Source organism: Ambystoma mexicanum, chromosome 7p, assembly GCF_040938575.1.
Source record: "Ambystoma mexicanum isolate Mex_15411 chromosome 7p, UKY_AmexF1_1, whole genome shotgun sequence".
In the NCBI taxonomy this organism is placed as follows: Eukaryota; Metazoa; Chordata; class Amphibia; order Caudata; family Ambystomatidae; genus Ambystoma; species Ambystoma mexicanum.
The window spans coordinates 804,575,065-804,595,079 of NC_090939.1; the positions used below are offsets into that span (position 1 = coordinate 804,575,065).

Below are 20,015 nucleotides of genomic sequence, written 5' to 3' on the forward strand. Positions count from 1 at the left end.
TGGCTAGCTAGTCCTGGCTGATCCTTGTGGCAAGGCTGATCTTGGTCGCAAGACAGATCCTGTTGGCAGGGTAGATGCTGGTGGCTGGCAGATCCTGGTGGCTGGCTGGGCCTGTCCCCTACGACACATGATAAGACCCTGCACCCTCTTTTTCCTTCAGGGTGGCCCCATCCCTGGGACAATGGGGGACACCAATAGAATCACTGCCGCAACCAGTGGCTATGTTGAGGTTAGGCTGCATTCCCATGGCAACAGGGGATGCCCCAGTGATCACTGCTGTGCACCGCTTCCTTCTCTTGGCCCGCCCCCTCATAAATGCGTTATTAGACAGAGGGGGCAGGCAGCAATCTTCACCCAAGCTGCTCCACTGGGCGGTCCAAGGCTTTTCTTCACCCGGGCCACTCTACGGAGCAACCCAGGACTTCCTTTCTCCTCCTCTTTGCTCTAGAGTGGGCTTCACTGATCTCCTCACTTCACCTGTGCCTAGCATTCACAGCCCACGAGGACTTCAATGAAGGGCCTGCCTCACTGGCCATGAGGCGGCCCTCAGGGGGCACAGCGGGGCAGCCTGGTCTTGGCTGACCCAAACACGCGGCCCATGCTGGGCTGCTTTTCATTGGCCCAAGCACCACCTGGAATGCTTCATGGCCCTGGGATACAGCTGGGCCTGTCCATTCTGGCCCCCAAAGGGTCAAACATATTCCACGGCCCTGGGGCGGGCGAGCTTCCCCTGACATTTGCAGCTTGTCCCTCTTTGGATTCCTCTCTGGGGGATTCCCCATCCGCCATCCGGTGCCATATTCAGGAATGTAGGCATTGGGTGGGGGAAGGTCTCGAAACAGCAACCAACCAGGCAAGTCTCTTCCTGCTTCTCCTCTCTTTCTCTCTTTCCAAACTGTCCTTTTCCAAATGTCTTTTTTAAGAATCCTCTTTGAATTATTTTCTCTGCCCTGCCCAGCCCATTCCTGGGTGGGGAAGTTCTATCCTCTTGTTCCTTTCTTCTTTCTTCTTTTCCTTTTAAACATTCCATCCAGCCCCCCCCCACACACACACACAGGACACATACATAAATAAATCACATACAGCACTTTTAATAAAAACCTTTATTACCCTGGTGTCTGCGTCTTTATTTTATTTCTAGTCCCAGAGAGAACAAGCTTGTAGCCACACTAGCCGGACCCTGCAGGGTGATGGGATGCACTTACATCAGCATTTTCATTTTAACTTACTTCTGCAATCATGGCAACACATCATCTCCACTCAAGTATCAGCTCACACAGCTACACTCACATCGGCAGTTTCAGCGTTCGTATTTTTGGAAATACCATTTTTAAATATATCCAGGATATATGAAATATAATTGTGAATTACATTTCAAATTTAGGTGCATTTTTATCAAAGTTAATTTGAAATTAAAAGTCAGTGGCAAATAATGATGCCGCCTATTTCATCCAAAACGTTTAAAACTGCACCTATGTTACTTGTGAACTATTTTTGGAACTCCCTGTGCCATCCATTATAGTTCATGGAGGGGTTATGCAAATGTTAAGATCCTAAAAAGGGCATCTGTATTTTTGAAATTTCCAAGGTTACAATGACCCCACTAGTGAACCATGAACAAAATATAAAAAAATGTTTTTTGATTGGGGCAAATTTATATTTTATAATTTGTCCTCATTAAGGTGAATGGATTTAAAATCAACCTTTTTACAAGTTATCAATCTCAATTTACTTTTAAAGCCATAAAAAATGATTAGCCATAAAAAATTGATTAACGTACCCTGTAATTGTGAAAAAAGTTGGTGTTATTTTTGTGATTTGAAAAAGAAAACATTGTAAATCACAATTGAAGAGATATTGCGTCTGATTTACAAATTGTTTCTTAGTGGGATTTTCCCATTGAATAATCCTTCTGAAAATCAGGCCAACATGAATTTAAAAAAATGGGCAAAAATGTAAACATTGCAGGAAAATACATTTCGACTGTCAATCTCAGTACACAGATCTCGCGACAAACTCACCAAAAGTGCTTGCCCTGGCAGCAATAGATGTTGAGTGTTCTACATTTGCCACAGGCTTCCTCTTATATCTAGAATACAGTGTTCATCATTTTTCTCAGTGAGTTTTGCGATCAGGGACATCGTGTGGGGATCACCAGGGGTCGCAGCTGCGACCCCTGACCTCTCCCATGCTGACCCTCTGATCTCACTTGCTACCCTTTAAAAAAAACTTTTATTTGTTTTAATGAAAGCTCCTGGGCTGTGGCCAGTGCCATGTGGCTCGTTGTTTATGGCGTGGTTCGCTTTCATGTTCAGGCCACTTAAAAAAACAGAGGTTTCACAAGTGTAACACTTTGAGCAGCGACAATAAATAAGAAAGAATACGAATAACAAATAATGTATCTTTCTGTAATTCTATACAATAATTGCGAGACTCATTAAAGGTTTATTTCAGGCACACTTCAGGGAGTGAGTCACTTATTTAGTCTGTTCTTAACCACCTCAACTCAGCCTTTCATCCTTCTGAGGTCGATAAATGAGTACCAACACAGGTTGGGTGATTATTGTATGTCTATTTGCTCTATATAAAGCGCTTAAGAGTAAGTGCTATATAATAACACATCATAATTTGGCCTTGGGCATCTGCTTGCATTCACAGTAATTTGGTAACATGGGCCTATACACACTGATATTAAGGATATATATGGTGATCCATTCTTGTATGAAATGTATATTACATTATAGTGGTATAGTAAACATATTATTCATAGTGCACTTAGGAACAATGCTTTGTGACACCACTTCCTGTTTTGTCAATGGGTGAAAGGTTGTGTTTTCTTGTTTCCCGTGATGTCACTTGGGTGCTTGGCGGGTCTAATGACATCACTTCCTGTGATGTCATCAGAGGTCAAGGGTCGTGCGATGTCACTAGCGCTACCCCTGGTATTTTGTTGAAGTGACGTCCCTGATTGCAATTTCGAGCTAAGTGTAGCCATGCATCTTCTTCACTGATCAAGAAAGATGCTGCGTGAAATCAGGGAATATGTTCGGCCAGGTGTTGGATCACGCACTTCTGGGGCCAGATTATCAAAACTTTGCACTGGTGCAAAAAAGTCGAGCAAATACATTTAGCACCAATTATTATGCTTAGATAATTGGGAATGGAGCAAACAGATTGAGCCCCAATTTGTATTATCTAAATGAAAAATTCACAAGGGAAAAAATTAAATGGACTGTTTTATTTGCTATGTTTGATGAGTAACATGATAATAAATATTGCAAACAATACAAAACAACTTTATGATTTATTATTGCCACAGTGCAAATATTTTTTAGATAATATGTATTGCGACAAAACCTGCTTGCTTCATTCTATATTATCAAAGCATTTACTCATTTTTAGTGTAGTCGTGCAAATGTTTGATGATCTTGCCCCTAATCACTTTTTAAGGATCATATCCCCAAAATGCATGCAATACGTTATGCAGATGCTTCCTGATCTTACAGGAGCGATATCCTTAGCAAGGCTGATTCAAATTATTTGCAACTTTCATGATCAACCAGCCCATCAATCTGTTTGGGGCAACTGGCTTTCCGTCGTCACCACAGCATCTGAGCCATTCAAATGGGGCTGTAAAGGATTACCCTGTGGTGGTGTAAACCTGCAGAGAAATAGTGTGCTGGCATTCTGCATGATGTGGGGAATCCCAGGCCCATTCTGCGGTGTTCAGTAATCTGATGACTGTGGAGCAACTGGATTCCGGTGGATGCTGACTACTTATCCTGTGCCAGGAAACTTCAAGCACAATCCACTGAAATCAGAAGGAAATGATGGATTCCATATATCTAAGGGTGACAGCCATTGCAGATCTCTGTCATGCGTGCAATGGTCACTTTTGATTTCCTCCATGTTATGGGCAGGTGCGGCCTGGGAAAGCGGTAGAGCAGCAATGATGAGGCCAACACGGAGCTCTGCATAAACACGTCCTCTTTATTTTTATTACAACACAAACTGCCTCTGTCCCGCCCCCCTGCATCACTTTCCTTTCCTCCCTTGTTCCTCCCACCCCCCGTTGCCGTGGAGATGTCAACATGACAACTCCCCCCTTTTTAAACAGCTACCAGATTCTTCGCAACATGTGGTGGTCTGGTGGGCTTCTAGTCCATTTCCTCAATCCATTGGCGAGGTCTGTTCCGAGCCCTCTGAGGGCATGCCTGACTCTGCCCTGGTGATGGTCCGCTCTCAGCAACTTCTTTCCCCATGTCTGGCTCTGATTCCTCCGAGTCCCACTGATCTCCTTGATAGGGATCATCAGATTCGTAATTAAAGTGAGCCTGTACTCTCCCACTCAAACGCCTGGCTCCCGTCGGCAGAAGTTCTTTGAAGTGGGACGAGTTCCTCGTGACAGATCCCTCATACCCTTGGGCGGTGATCATGGATCCCTTCTTCTGGGTGACGAGTAGGGGCTCTTCGTGGAATGCTGACGTGTGCTTGTGTGTCAGCGGTTGCCGGACAACCACTACGTCTCCTACATCTATTTGCAAGGTCTGTGCCCGCCTGCGGGTGTCTGCATACTCCTTCATTCGGGCTTTCGCTGCTTCGTCCCATTCTCACACCTCCTAGTCCAGAGTCGGAGGTTGGCTGATGGCTTCAGCCTTTGGAATGCGCGTTTGTGTGTTCCGTCCAAACATCAGTTCAGCCGGGGTCTTCTCTATGGTGCTATGGTGTGTCCCTCAGTAGTCTCTCATAAGTTGGTTTAGTACCTGTTCGTAGGGGTGTCCTGTTAGCCGGGCGATCTGTAGTCCTCGCTTCAGGTTAGCCATAAATCGCTCAATCAACCCATTGGCTTGGGGCCACAGGGGAGTGATCTTCCTATGATGGAATCCAAGGTTTTCTGCGAATTGGGTGAACTGATGTCCACGGAACGGGGGCCCATTGTCCGTATTAAGCACTTTAGGTACTCCATAGGCCGAGAACATGTGGTCTAGGGCGGGGGATGACATGGTGGGCTGCGGTCGATGATATTAGCCGAACATCAGGATACCGTGAGTATTCATCCATCACTGCCAGGACGTATTTTCCTCCTTCAATAGGTCCAAAGAAGTCGGCCGCGACTGCCTCCCATATTCTCTGCGGAAGCTCTGACATGAGCAGTGGCTCTGGGTGATGATTTGGCGTGATGAGGCAGCATGTGGGGCACTTTCAACGCTGCTTCTACTAAGGTGTCCATGTGGGGAAGCCATACCTTTTGACGGAGCATGCATTTGGTGGATACCATGCCCCTATGGTTCTCGTGGGCTAGCCCGATGACTTTGGCTCTCATGGCTTCAGGAATCACTAGTTTGCAGACTTTTAGGAGCAGGTGATCTTCCAACACCCAAGCTCATCTTTCACTTGTAATAGCCTTTCTACATCCTCTCGCACCTTGCCTCCTGTGGCTCGCCCCCTTTCCTTTGCCCTTCGCCACAGTCCCGACAGCAGTCCTTCACAGATGATGCGACAGGCTAAGTCACTCTCGGCCTCTCTGGAAAGCGCCTCCATGTTGATTCCCTCTGGTGCGGTCTGGTGGATGAGGTACCTTAGATACCTGTCAGCCACTCACGGTTCTGGTACACTCTCCTCCTGTGGTCTCCTAGACAAGAAGTCTGCTGAGTTTTGCCTTTCCCCGGCCTGTGGATGATTTCAAATGCATAGTCCTTTAGTCTCAGACCCCATCGGGCGATTCACTGAGGCATTTTGGCTTGGGGATTGCCGTACAGGAATATTAGGGCCTGGTGGTCTGTGACAACCTGGAACGGTTTCCCATATAGAAACAGGTGGAAATGCGTGCATGCCCATCGACGGCGAGCCCTTCCTTCTCTGCTTGAGAATATGCTTGTTCGGTGGCGGACAGGCTGCGACTGGCGTAGGCTACAATGTGTTTTTGCGAGGGGTCCTTTGGGTCAAGTTGCACCAGGATGGCTCCCAGACCCACAGGATTGGCGTTGACCGTTAGCTCGGTCTTCCTGCTGGGGTCATAGTATGACATGTTTTCTGCTTTTGCAACCCTCTCTCTTATTAGTTTGAATGCTTTTTGACAGTCGCTGGTCCACTCGAATTTCACATCCTGGTGTGTTAACTGCCTTAGCGGTTCGCTGACTGACGTGAAGTCCCGGATGTACCGGTTGCAATAACTGGCTAGGGCCAGGAAGTACAGAAGTTCTGACACATTGGTTGGGGCGGAGGTGTCATTCAGTGCCGCTACCTTGTCCGGGTCAGGAGTCATTCCTGACTCCGAAAAGACGTGTCCAAATTTTATTGTGTTTTTGCGGAATTCACACTTGTCTCTGTTCAAGGTGAGATTGGCATCATGAAGGGCCTTGCATACCTTCATTAGGGTCTCATCATGCTTGTTCACGTCGGTTCCGAATACCAGTATGTTGTCCGAGTAGTTGAGGCAATTTGGGATGTGCTTAATGATGTTATGGACTTCAGCCTGGAATGTTTCCGCTGCCGAGGACACCCCAATGCTCTGTCTTTTATACCTGGAAAGGCCAACGTGAGTGATAAAGGTTGTTATGTCCCTGCTCTCGGGGTGTAGAACTAGCTAGTGGTACCGTTTTAGCAGGTCAAGCTTGGAAAAGACCTTCGCCCCATTCAGTAGATGAATCATGTCTGTGATGCGTGGCGCGGGGTATCTCTCCCTTTTGATGGCTTGATTTGGGCGTTGCATGTCTACGCACAGTCTTATAGCCTCAGAACCCTTTTTGGGAACTGGGACGATCAGGGATACCCATGTGGTGGGTCCTGTGGCCCTTTCAATCATATCTTGTTCCAGTAGTTTCTGGAGCTCATCCTCAACTTTCTTTTGAATGTTGACTGGGATTCCGCGGTATGGTTGGGCTACTGGGCGTATGGAATCGTCCACATGGAGCTTGATTTACCTGTTTTTGAGTTTTCCTATTCATTTGAATATTTTGGGGTACAGATTATTTATCATTTCGACCGGGTCTATGTATTTGTGGACCATTATGTTGTAAAGAATATGTATCAAGCCCATGTCGGCGGCCGCCTTAAAGCTTAGGACGCTGCCGCTGTCTGTCTCCGTGGTCAGAACATGTATCGGTATCCTCATGTCATGTCTTTTATAGCGATAGAGGCCGCTGAATTGTCCCAGACATTTTAGGGGTGTTTTGGCTCTGTACGCACATATGTCCACAGTTGCCGGATGTAGCTTGGGTTTCTGAGGTTCTGAGTGAGGTCAGTGTAGACCTTTTCACTTACCACGTTGACCATGGCTCCTGTGTCTATAAGAAACTCTGTCGGTCTCTCTTGCAGTTTGATGATGAGTGTTGGGCTGTGCGCTGTCGTAGTGGGGTTGCCCTGAGCGTACACATATGCCTTTTTCTTTTGGTCACTCCATGATGAGCTGGGGTCAGAGTGTGTGGGGGACTGTTCCACTAGGTATCGCACATGGCGTCTGGATCTGCGCTCAGGTCTTGTATGCATTACAAACCTTCTTCTTTCTCTCCTCCTCTGCTGGTGCTCTCCAGAGTCTCTGTCTCGCTGGTCACCTGTGGGTTGATTCTGGGTGGTTGGGAAACTTGGGGCTGGGTTGCTGTTTGACAACCCCACGTACCGGCCTCTCGGGCGAGAAGTGTTGTCTTTGGGTCAGTCTCTCCCTCGATCTCGAAACAGTCTACATACTGCCTTGAAGTGTCCTTCGCCACAGGAGGTGAACTGTTGTCCCACTGCAGGGCATGTTCCCTCGTGCGTGTATTCGAACCCACATTTGTAACAGAAGAGTTCTTCCATTTTCTTCTCCAGTTGTAGTCTATTTAGGTTTTCTCCTGCATTGGCGTTGCTGAAACTCTCTACTTGGGAGTCAATTGCCCTCTCGACTCTTGCTAGCGCAAGGATTTCCTCCAGCATGCAGGATTTTTAAAGTAGCTTCCTGTGGAAGGCTTGGGATTCGCATCCTGAGATGATCTGTGACCTCAGGGCTTCAGTGTTTGAGTAATTTACAAAGTCGCAGTGTTGTAGTTTGGTGCGTAGTCGTATTACATGTCCATGGTTTCCCCTTTGGCCTGTTTGGTGCTGTGAAATAGGTGTCTTTCATTGGTATGCGACGCAAAGTATGCAGCTAACGCATCTTTGAGGTCCTGGATCGAGTCTATGGAGTCCGGGGGCATTTCGTCGATTATGTCATGTGTAGCAGATCCAACGGCCAATTTTAGGAGGCACACTTGCCTTGCGTCGGCGACTGGCCCTGTGGCTCCCATGTGCAGATCAAAGTCTCTGATCCACTTGGTCCACCTGGGACCCATATTGCTTGTGTCTGTCATGTCGAATACTCCCGGTATTTGGGCTGCCAGTGTGTCCGGTAGTTGGTATGGCACGTGATCTGGTGTTGGAGCCACTGGCACTGGGGGTGCATTTCCTTGAGCTTGTGCTCCTTGTCCATCATCTTGGCCCAACATTATGCTTGATAGAGTGGTCACTTACTAGATGGTTGTGGTGCTGGTTGCTCCTGTAGTTGGATGGCTGTCGCTGGGGCATGAGCACCATCGTTGGGTGAGATGAGCACCTGTAAGAGGGTGCTCCGTGCTGTCTCCCCCCCTCCAGGGAGTTGTCTCACCTCTTGCTAGCATTGGATGGCCGCCAGACGTGGCACGAGCACCATCAAATTGTCTATGGTCCCTTCTGGGGTTTTCCGTAGCACCGCGTGCTGTAGCCCTTTTGTCTTGGGCACTTGTTACTGTCCATTGACAAGGTTTCCTTTGGCCTGCAGAGCGCACGTGCTGTGCGGATTCCTCTTCCTTTGCAGGCCTGTAGACACAAGGGTCTCTCCCCTTCCGTGAAACACATGTACCGTGTGCCGCTCCCTCTCTCCTCGGGCCCACAACATGGATGCTCCCCCTTTTACGGGAAACACGTGAGTCGTGTGTTCAACAGCCGGACGCTGTGGGGGAGGCTCGCTCCTTTGCGGAGGGCACGTGTTAATGTGCCTACCTTTGCCGCCGCTGCTCTTCCTCGCAGGTGATCACCACCGCGGCCCAGGCTTTGTATCACGACGCACCAGCAGGGCAGACCCGCGCCCACAAGCGATCCGCACCTCATTCCCGTGGTTACTGTGGGCGGACTGCAGGGCTCTCCTACGAGCGTTGCCCCGCCTGCACTGCCATCCTCGTCGCCATTGTTATGGGCGGGCACGGCCTGGGGATGCAGTGGTGCAGCAATGATGAGGCCAACACGGAGCTCTGCATAAACACGTTCTCTTTATTTTTATTACAACACAAACTGCCCCTATCCCGCCCCCCTGCGTCACTTCCCTTTTTTTCCCTTGTTCCTGCCACCCCTGTTGCCGTGGAGACGTCAATGTGACACTCTATGCAACAGAGAGGCGTCTTTCAATGAACTGTGCTTTAAATCATGAGAATGAGGGTGAAAGAGTTCGACCTTGAGGGAGCGCATCAGATCAGGCTCTTTCACCCTCTTTTTTCAGGCCCACCGGAATGAGTCCCTCAATATTCTATGATACCAACAAAAAACATGTTTCGCCACTTCCTCATTGTAAATGTACATCCCATATTTGTGCCAAAAGACACCTTCATTTGTGCGAGACAAACTTCCCATTATGATGCAGAAACTGTACAATATCATTATTAAAAATGAAATAGTTGCAACATTCAAAAATACAGATGAAGCAAGGAAGTTTTAACGGTTATCCTGATTGCAGAGATCGAAGCGGCAGTCCGGCAAGGGACTTGATTTACAAAGTATTTTTCAATGGGACTGCACATTTGCCGAATGCTTTTATAAATCAGGCCCAAGGAGTTAAAAACCACATTGAAGCGACATTGTACATACATGTTTGTATATGAGTTGCAGATGTACTCTGGGGCTGTGATGCTCCTGCAATCCTTCATCCCCTTTGAAAGTTTGACTGCGCTTGCAAGGTAGAGCGTGAAGGCAGATTAGCATTCCTACATAGCACCTTAGATTTCAGCAGAATCCCTTAGAGCTGCAGAAGGCCAATAGATAAAATTACTGCCCCCAGATAATTGGTGGGCCAGAGAAGGCAGCGCAGTCTTGAGTGAGACCACATTCTCCATGATTGTAGAAGGCCACCAGATACCACGGTTCCAGAATCAATTGACAGGAACAAAAAGAGCATGTGCCATTATGCTAAAGCCTGCGCTTGGGATACAATGCTAACCTTACCTCAGGGGAAGTCACAGATTTGAAAAGTACATATTCTATCTCACTCAGGACAGAATATTGAATGATGCAGACATACGGGGACCGGAATAGGGGACACAATATTAAAGTCACGAAGCAACAGCAACTGGGCAGTTTCCCATATTAAGATGAATGCAGGAAATTGGTCATAGAAAGGTTTTGTTTCAGAACATTCTGTGACCTCCAAATTTTAATGGTAACAAGGCCGTGCTCGAGGTGTTTGATACTTTCAATGGATGGCACCTCTCACTATTACTTATTATGATATGCACACTGCTGCATGGACATACTGAGCTAATCTGTCCGTGCAATACAGTTTTTCACTGTCTAAATGGGAAAGTAGACATAAAGATGCTGAGTAATTATGGAACTCCTCAGCTGAGCGGGCTTTACTGCTTTGTTTGGGCCTGTAACTACGGGCCCCGGGGCAAAACCTGAAGCGGTAATGCCCCTTGCCCCCAGCTCAGAGCTTATTTCTTAAGTATTGACAACATTCTAAACATTCTGTCTTTAGCAACAGCCTAAAATGTATCAGAATACAATTGCTTTCAAAACAATGGAATATCGATTTCCTGAAACTAACAAGTGGTTATTCCACAGGTGATCAATGGCAGAACATTTTCCATCAAAAGAAATCTATTCCCGCAAAGGAAAAACATGGAAAATCCCAGGAAAAAGACATTGCAGTAACAATGTTTTTATTTCATCATGGAATGCTAGTAGCCTAATAGACTTTGCAATGTATATTTGGTGCTTAGGACAATTTCACCTCCCCAATGTAATGCCCTTGGATTCGCATTGGGGCCATAACTTGGAGGCAGGCAATTACCCTTTGACGAGGACCTCTCTTACGCTTAAAGAAGTCCAGGATCAACAAATCAGCTGAGTCATTGCCAGTGCTTAATTTGTGGGGGTGTTTGCCAGAGCTCAGCCCTGGCTCTAATATTTGAGCCCTGCCACTTATTGTCTCAGACTCGCTTTAATAATGAAGTGGTCATAGTCAGTGCATCCATCAACCGAAATAAGAAGGTATGAGCTGCAGTGTAACCCCAAATATGCCGACACTGTTGGGGGCAGCTATGGTTGGTGGCAGCAGTGGTGGGGAACAGTCCACCTGCAGTGTGACAGGAGTGCTTGAAAATATTTGGGTCCTGACATTTATTTACAAATGAATCACTTGATACAGCCCAAGTCATATAGTTAGTAGACTATCAGCAACATCTGGTAACACTCTTAAATAGCTGCACAGCCAACACAGCTGTTTATCAATTTCTCCTTAGGGCAGACATCAGTCATAGGGCTGTAGAACACTTTCTTCAGCCTGATGGTGCAGCCCGGCCAACGTGGTTTTGAAAGATTACAAACACATTGTTTATTAACCTAATGAAGTTAGTGATGAGGTATCTGCACATTTCTTCCTATGCCACCAGTCAGAAAAGTTAATACAAATGTAATGTAAACAACAGTTCATCTTTGGTTGAAGCACACCAAGGAGAGTGTATAATGAACTTTGCGTGTTTTCAATATTGGGCTGAAACCCATAGTGGTTTATTGCAACTAATATTACCTTTCATTTCTAGATGTTTGAAAGAAATAATTCAAGGAAGTAGCAAATGAGGAATAGTTAAATAGCAGATGACCTACCACAGTAATCCCATCATTCAACAAGGATTCTCCAAAAATCATCATGTAAAGTTGCTCATTGACGCTGGCCTCCTCGAAGACTGCCAGCACTGCTACAGGATCCACAGCTGCAATCAGGCTCCCGTAAAGTAGGTTTTGCAGGAAATTGATGTCACTGATGCCAAATGCTTCGATCTGGCATATTGCAAAGAGTGAGATACCAATGCCAAAGGTATTCATCAGTGTTCCCACCACAGCCCACCAGGTGATGGTCCCAATATTTTCGAAGAATGGACGAGTGGGTAGAAAGTATCCCCCTTCTAGGACTATTGGTGGGAGGAGGTATAAAAAGTAGATATCTGTTCTCATTGCAGGGGGTGCTACGTGGTTTGTTCCATAAATAATTCCACCAAGCAGTGCTCCAATTGCAATGAGGGTGCAGCTCTCTGGCATGATGGACGGCAATCTGTGGTAGAGGTGGAAACCTTGAGAAAGATAGGGAAATAGTGTGTTAGTTCTATCAAATTGCTTCTGGCACCAAAATCGATATGGCTAACGTTAAACCACATTCATAGGGTTTATCACACATTGGAGAGAGTGAATTGAACGAATCATGTTGCTGCTAGTCAACTCTTCACAAAATATGAGGCACAAGGACAAGTAGTTGATTGAGAGGAGTGTTTCCCCTAACGTGCACGTGTCGCTTCTCACCATGCACACCCTTTTTGGTGGCCCACACGGTCAAATGGCCTGTAAATTGGAGGTCAACAGCTTGCATAACAATAAGAAGAGATTTCCAAACCTCCCTGTTCCAGACGTTCTCCCAAAAACATGTCCTAATGACAAAAGTTAACGTGAGTGATGATGTAAAATGCACATATCAAAAACGCAAGCACCCAACACATCCATGACTAGGAATAAGCCCTGACCCTTTAACAGCTGTGGTTTTTGAGAATTACCAAAATTGCAAAACCTAATACCAGACTTCCCTTCCATATTTGGATAAACTGAGGGCTGGAGGCCCCACACAGTTAAGACAATATCGGCCACGTTGCCGATTCAGATAATTTTAGGATGGTGGTTTCAGCTGTATTCGGAGATGACCAATTGCTGTCAAACCTATGATGTCAAGTGCATTGTGTATCAATGTATGTGAAAGATTAACTTGGTTATTACATGTTGTTATGCTGTACTGGAACCTTTTCATGCAATTTCCTCAATGGGAAACTGGTCTACCATAAAAAAAAAGAGAGACCACTCTCTGAACAAGGAAGCTGAAGTTCCCGGTGTGCCCGGCCACAGGGACACACCAGAAAGCGAAGCCGCATCCCTGAATGCTCAATTACCTCTGCCGGTACACAGAGAAGCATCAGAGAACGGCGAGCACAGACACACCCCACAGCAGACCGCTGACGTTGTGAGAGTTCTACAGCCATACGCTGGCTATTTGGTAGACACATGGTCTCTGAGAAGTAGTCGCAGAAGTTACCTGAAGGAGTGAAATCCTGAATACAGGTCAGGGGCTTGGGTGGACAAAGTAGTCCAACACAATGGGAGACAAAAGAAAAGCAAGCAGTGATATGAAGATTGCATCCAAGGCAATCTTCCTAGTCAAAGTACCTGGCGGCTTAGTGTACCAAGTTGGCCGGGACTGTAAGAGACATAAAACCAAGACCATTGACACTAATCCTGAGAAAGGCGAGTTGAGTAATAATACTTGCACCCATACTAATCTTCACAAACAGTGTCTAGCAGGTTAGTGCCCCAGATTGACTGTGAGAATAGAAGAAGACAGGGGAAGAGACACATGCGCCCTTGAACTGTGTTATTAAAAAGAGGCCAATGAGGGGGCACTCTTGTGCAGCCTGCAAAATGGCTGCCTTGAGCTGAGGCTTCTCACCACTATCCATTCAGCCTGATACTAGCCCCGGTCCTATGCTGTATTGCACACTGCAGCACACAGATAACTCTTCATGAGCACACCAGCAACAAGCCTGTGAAGTTCGGGGGGGCTGGATACCGCTGCACATCAAGCTCTCCCTGCTTCATCACCCTGTGGTGTGGCCTGCTGTCTGACATGGGGGCGCTCTGACTTGACTCACTGGGTCGGGCCGTAGCGCGACCAACCTGCATTGGGAGTCACTTCTGCACAGCAGCTGTCAGGATCATTGAACGACTTGCAGGGGGAGTTTCAACACTCCCCGAGCCTGTGCATGTCCTGAGCAGCCGGTGGGTCACCATCCCAGCCGTGGCTGACAAACTGCCCAAAATCATCCTGAAGCAGCCGCCAGTTGAGGAGCGGGGTCCTTCACTCCTGCTCCCAGTTCAAGGTATGGAGCGTGTGCAATGCCGCTCCCTGGTTGAGCGCTGTGGAATCCTGCTGCTGCCTGTGCCCCTTGAAGGTGGCTGGTCCTGACACCTCTCCAATTATAGCAGTCCCACAGCACCATCGTGACTCTGCTCCTGCAGGAACCCCTTGGCAGGTGGGCCCAACAGGTCACTTGTGCAGCTCCAGCCAAAGCCCATAACAATATGAGCTGTTCTGATGAGGTTGTGATCCTGGATTGATACTGTATGCCCCAGCCATGTTCACAGGTAGGTACCGTCCTTGTAGCCACAACCTGCACTGCCTTTGGGCACAGGATTTGGAGACCCAGGCAGGAGGTCTGTGGGGCTGCTGCTTTCATTGAGTGAGGATTGCCATTGACTGCCTGGCCTAAGTGGGACATAGTTCTGCTCTACCTAACCAGCTGCCCCCCTGCTGGCTGGAATCTGCCTGAAGGACTTGGGGCCGGTATGCCTTGGATGCACAACATGACTGCACCCTTCATATACTTTTGTCTGGACATCAGTCTCCTGACATGACAAAGGGAGTGGAGGTTCTAAAATGCAGAGAAATATGAAGGCATACACTAGCCAACCTTCCAAGGGCTGTGCTGATCCAGGAAAGGAGCCCAGCGGATCATCGAGCATGGGGGGCCAAGATGCCCCAGACTTTTGCCAAATCCAGGAGAGTATGCAATCTGGATTTGCCTCCATAAGTAATAAATTGGAAGACATCACAACTGCTATTGTGACTTTAAATGCCAAGATGGAGCACAAGAGCATGAGGGTGACAGTGGCATAATCCCGGATAAGCACAATGGAAGACGATATACAAGTGCTCCAGTCTCAGATGGCCTCAACAGCTAAAGATCTTAAGTGTGCCCTCCAAAAATGTGATGACCAACAATCACACCCCAGGTGAAACAATATCAGAATTGTGGGACACTCTTAGCATGTGAGTCAAGGATCCATGGAGGTGTTGGTTGAAGACCTACTCAAAGACATACTTTCATTTATTTATTTGTTTTGGTTTGTATAAACCTTTACAAAACTTTTCAAAGAAACAATTGAAACATCTACAATTCACATTAAATTAGTTTTTTTTCCTTTTACAAAAAGAAAACTTCTAAATCTCACAATTTAAAATTTCTTGCCAACAACAACTTCCTTGTTTTGATACAGTACATTTACATTCTATTCCAGATTACAGATATTCTTTAGAAAAGCGTTGATTCTTATTTTCAATGCAACTGATTTGCCGTGCAACATTTCATACCACAACAATTCACTATTGATTTGTCATTAACAAATTGTGCAAAATATTCAATTCTTTTTGACAATAGCTTTGGACAAGTTAATAAAAGATGGGGCTAAGGGGGTAATTCATAGAATTCAGCGCACAAGTGGCGCACGCGGCTGGCGCACAGTGTGCGCGTGCGAATCCCTGCGCCAGCCGCGTGCGCTAAAATCCATTTCCGCGCACAGCGTATTCATGGATTCCAGCCACCAAAACCAGCCGTGGCGCACAGTGGCGCAGCGACCCTGCAGCAGCGCCAGTTACGCCCCCAAGAACGCCTCTCGCGCAGGGAAAAGCCATCAATATACCCAAACCAGCGCGAAGGGCTGCGCTAACCCTGTACCAGCATGGCAAGCGGGCTACGTGTATCACTGGGGTGCGGGGGAAGTACCTCACGCGATTGGCCCCGTGCCAGCAGGGTATGCGTATTTCAGGGGTGCGCGGGAAGTTCCACACGCGATTTCCGCAGGGTACGCGTATCTCAGGGGTGCGCGGGAAGTGCCACACGTGATTTCAGCAGAGTACGTGTATTTCAGGGGTGCGTGGGAAATTCCACACGCGATTGGGCCCGTGCGAGCAGGGTACGCATATCTCAGGGGTGCGCGGGAAGTGCCACACGCGATTGCAGCAGGGTACGTGTATTTCAGGGGTGCGCAGGAATTTCCACACGCGATTTCATCATGGTACATGTATTTTGGGGTGCGGGGGAAGTTTCACACGTGACATCAGCAGGGCACGTGTATTTCAAGGGTGCGCGGGAAGTTCCACACGCGATCTCATCAGGGTACATGTATTTCGTGGTGCGGGGGAAGTTTCACACGCGACATCAGCAGGGTACGTGTATTCCAGGGGTGCGCGGGAAGTTCCACACGCGATTCCATCAGGGTACGTGTATTCCAGGGGTGCGCGGGAAGTTCCACACGCGATTGGGCCCGTGCGAGCAGGGTACGCGCATTTCAGGGATGCGCAGGAAGTTCCACACGCAATTCCATCAGGGTACGTGTATTACAGGGGTGCAGGGGGAGCACCACACGTGAATGCACGTGTGGGTCCTCCCAGGTGTTCCCTCTACACCCTCCACGGCCCCTGCAGGTGGCTCACACCACAGGGGACTACCCTGCACATGTCCTGCAGGCACACCATCCACCATGGCCATGACCCCCAGCCAACCCACATGTCAACTTGCACTACTGCCCACCAACGCATGTCCCCCTGCACCCCCAGCCACCAGGAGCACCCTCCACCAGGCCCCCACCCATGTCTCCCCCCCACCCCCCAGCATTGCAGGGGCAGCCTCCACCAGGCCCCCACCCATGTCTCCCAGCACCCCCACCCCCCAGCCACCAGGGGCAGCCTCCACCAGGCCCCCACCCATGTCTCCCAGCACCCCCACCCCCAGCCACCAGGGGCAGCCTCCACCAGGCCCCCACCCATGTCTCCCAGCACCCCACCCCCCAGCCACCAGGGGCAGCCTCCACCAGGCCCCCACCCATGTCTCCAACCACCCCCACCCCCCAGCAGTGCAGGGGCAGCCTCCACCAGGCCCCCACCCATGTATCCCAGCACCCCCACACCCCAGCAGTGCAGGGGCACCCACCACCAGGCCCCCACCAATGTCTCCCACCACCCCCACCCCCCAGCAGTGCAGGGGCAGCCTCCACCTGGCCCCCACCCATGGCTCACACCACCCCCACCCCCCAGCAGTGCAGGGGCAACCTCCACCAGGCCCCCACCCATGTTTCCCACCACCCCCACCCCCCAGCAGTGCAGGGGCAGCCTCCATCAGGCCCCCACCCATGTCTCCCAACACCGCCACCCCCCAGCCACCAGGGGCAGCCTCCACCAGGCCCCCACCCATGTCTCCCACCGCCCCCACTCCCCCCAGCCACCAGGGGCACCCACCACCAGGCCCCCACCCATGTCTCCCAGCACCCCCACCCCCCAGCCACCAGGGGCAGCCTCCACCAGGCCCCCACCCATGTCTCCCAGCACCCCCACCCCCCAGCAGTGCAGGGGCACCCACCACCAGGCCCCCACCCATGTCTCACACCACCCCCACCCCCCAGGCAGTGCAGGGGCAACCTCCACCAGGCCCCCACCCATGTCTCCCACCACCCCCACCCCCCAGCAGTGCAGGGGCAGCCTCCACCAGGCCCCCACCCATGTCTCCCACCACTCCTACCCCCCAGCCACCAGGGTCAGCCTCCACCAGGCCTCCACCCATGTCTCCCACCACCCCCACCCCCCAGCCACCAGGGGCACCCACCACCAGGCCCCCACCCATGTCTCCCAGCACCCCCACCCCCCAGCCACCAGGGGCAGCCTCCACCAAGGCCCCACCCATGTCTCCCAGCACCCCCACCCCCCAGCCACCAGGGGCAGCCTCCACCAGGCCCCCACCCATGTCTCCCACCCCCCCACCCCCCAGCAGTGCAGGGGCAGCCTCCACCAGGCCCCCACCCATGCCTCCCAGCACCCCTACCCCCCAGCAGTGCAGGGGCACCCACCACCAGGCCCCCACCCATGTCTCCCACCACCCCCACCCCCCAGCAGTGCTGGGTCAGCCTCCACCAGGCCCCCACCCATGTCTCACACAACCCCCACCCCCCAGCAGTGCAGGGGCAACCTTCTCCAGGCCCCAACCCATGTCTCCCACCACCCCCACCCCCCAGCAGTGCAGGGGCAGCCTCCACCAGGCCCCCACCCATGTCTCCCACCACCCCCACCCCCCAGCCACCAGGGGCAGCCTCCACCAGGCCCCCACCCATGTCTCCCACCACCCCCACCCCCCAGTCACCAGGGGCACCCACCACCAGGCCCCCACCCATGTCTCCCAGCACCCCCACCCCCAGCCACCAGGGGGCGCCTCCACCAGGCCCCCACCCATGTCTCCCAGCACCCCCACCCCCCAGCAGTGCAGGGGCACCCACCACCAGGCCCCCACCCATGTCTCACACCACCCCCACCCCCCAGCAGTGCAGGGGCAACCTCCACCAGGCCCCCACCCATGTCTCCCACCACCCCCACCCCCCAGCAGTGCAGGGGCAGCCTCCACCAGGCCCCCAACCATGTCTCCCACCACCCCCACCCCCCAGCCACCAGGGGCAGCCACCACCAGGCCCCCACCCATGTCTCCCACCACCCCCGAACCCCCAGCCACCAGGGGCACCCACCACCAGGCCCCTAACCATGTCTCCCACCACCCCCACCCCCCAGCCACCAGGGGCAGCCTCCACCAGGCCCCCACCCATGTCTCCCACCACCCCCACCCCCCAGCCACCAGGGGCACCCACCACCAGGCCCCCACCCATGTCTCCCAGCACCCCCACCCCCCAGCAGTGCAGTGGCACCCACCACCAGGCCCCCACCCATGTCTCCCAGCACCCCCACCCCCAACCACCAGGGGCAGCCTCCACCAGGCCCCCACCCATGTCCCCCACCACCCCCACCCCCCAGCCACCAGGGGCAGCCTCCACCAGGCCCCCACCCATGTCTCCCACCACCCCCACCCCCCAGCAGTGCAGGGGCACCCACCACCAGGCCCCCACCCAGGTCTCCCAGCACCCCCACCCCCCAGCCACCAGGGGCAGCCTCCACCAGGCCCCCACCCATGTCTCCCAGCACTCCCACCCCCAGCCACCAGGGGCAGCCTCCACCAGGCCCGCACCCATGTCTCCCACCACCCCCACCCCCCAGCAGTGCAGTGGCAGCATCCACCAGGCCCCCACCCATGTCTCACACCACCCCCACCCCCCAGCAGTGCAGGGGCAGCCTCCACCAGGCCCCCACCCATGTCTCCCACCACCCCCACCCCCCAGCACTGTGGGGCACCTGCCAGAAGGCCCCCACCCATGTCCAACTCATGTTCCCCACCACCCCCACCCCCCAGCACTGTGGGGCACCTGCCTGCAGGCCTCCACCCATGTCCAACTCATGTTCCCCACCACCCCCACCCCCCAGCAGTGCAGGGGCAGCCTCCAGCAGGCCCCCACCCATGTCTCCCACCACCCCCACCCCCCAACCACCAGGGGCAGCCTCCACCAAGCCCCCACCCATGTCTCCCACCACCCCCACCCCCCAGCCACCAGGGGCACCCACCACCAGGCCCCCACCCATGTCTCCCAGCACCCCCACCCCCCAGCCACCAGGGGCAGCCTCCACCAGGCCCCCACCCATGTCTCCCACCACCCCACCCCCCAGCAGTGCAGGGGTACCCACCACCAGGCCCCCACCCATGTCTCCCAGCACCCCCACCCCCCAGCAGTGCAGGGGCAGCCTCCACCAGGCCCCCACCCAAGTCTCCCAGCACCCCCACCCCCAGGGGCAGCCTCCACCAGGCCCCCACCCATGTCTCCCACCACCCCCACCCCCCAGCAGTGCAGGGGCAGCCTCCACCAGGCCCCCACCCATGTCTCCCAGCACCCCCACCCCCCAGCAGTGCAGGGCCACCCACCACCAGGCCCCCACCCATGTCTCCCAGCACCCCCACACCCCAGCAGTGCAGGGGCAGCCTCCACCAGGCCCCCACCCAAGTATCCCAGCACCCCCA

The 20,015-nt window shown here is 51.9% G+C and overlaps 1 protein-coding gene across 2 annotated transcripts in view; it reads right to left on the reverse strand.

Annotated features, from left to right (window-relative positions):
• LOC138526328 (sodium/hydrogen exchanger 4-like) overlaps positions 1-20,015 on the reverse strand; it is a 794,744-nt gene that overhangs the window by 714,090 nt on the left and 60,639 nt on the right. For both annotated transcript variants that reach the window (XM_069636929.1, XM_069636928.1), the window contains exon 2: positions 11,866-12,329. In XM_069636929.1, the coding sequence (XP_069493030.1) occupies positions 11,866-12,329 (464 nt within the window). The remainder of the gene's footprint in view (positions 1-11,865; positions 12,330-20,015) is intronic.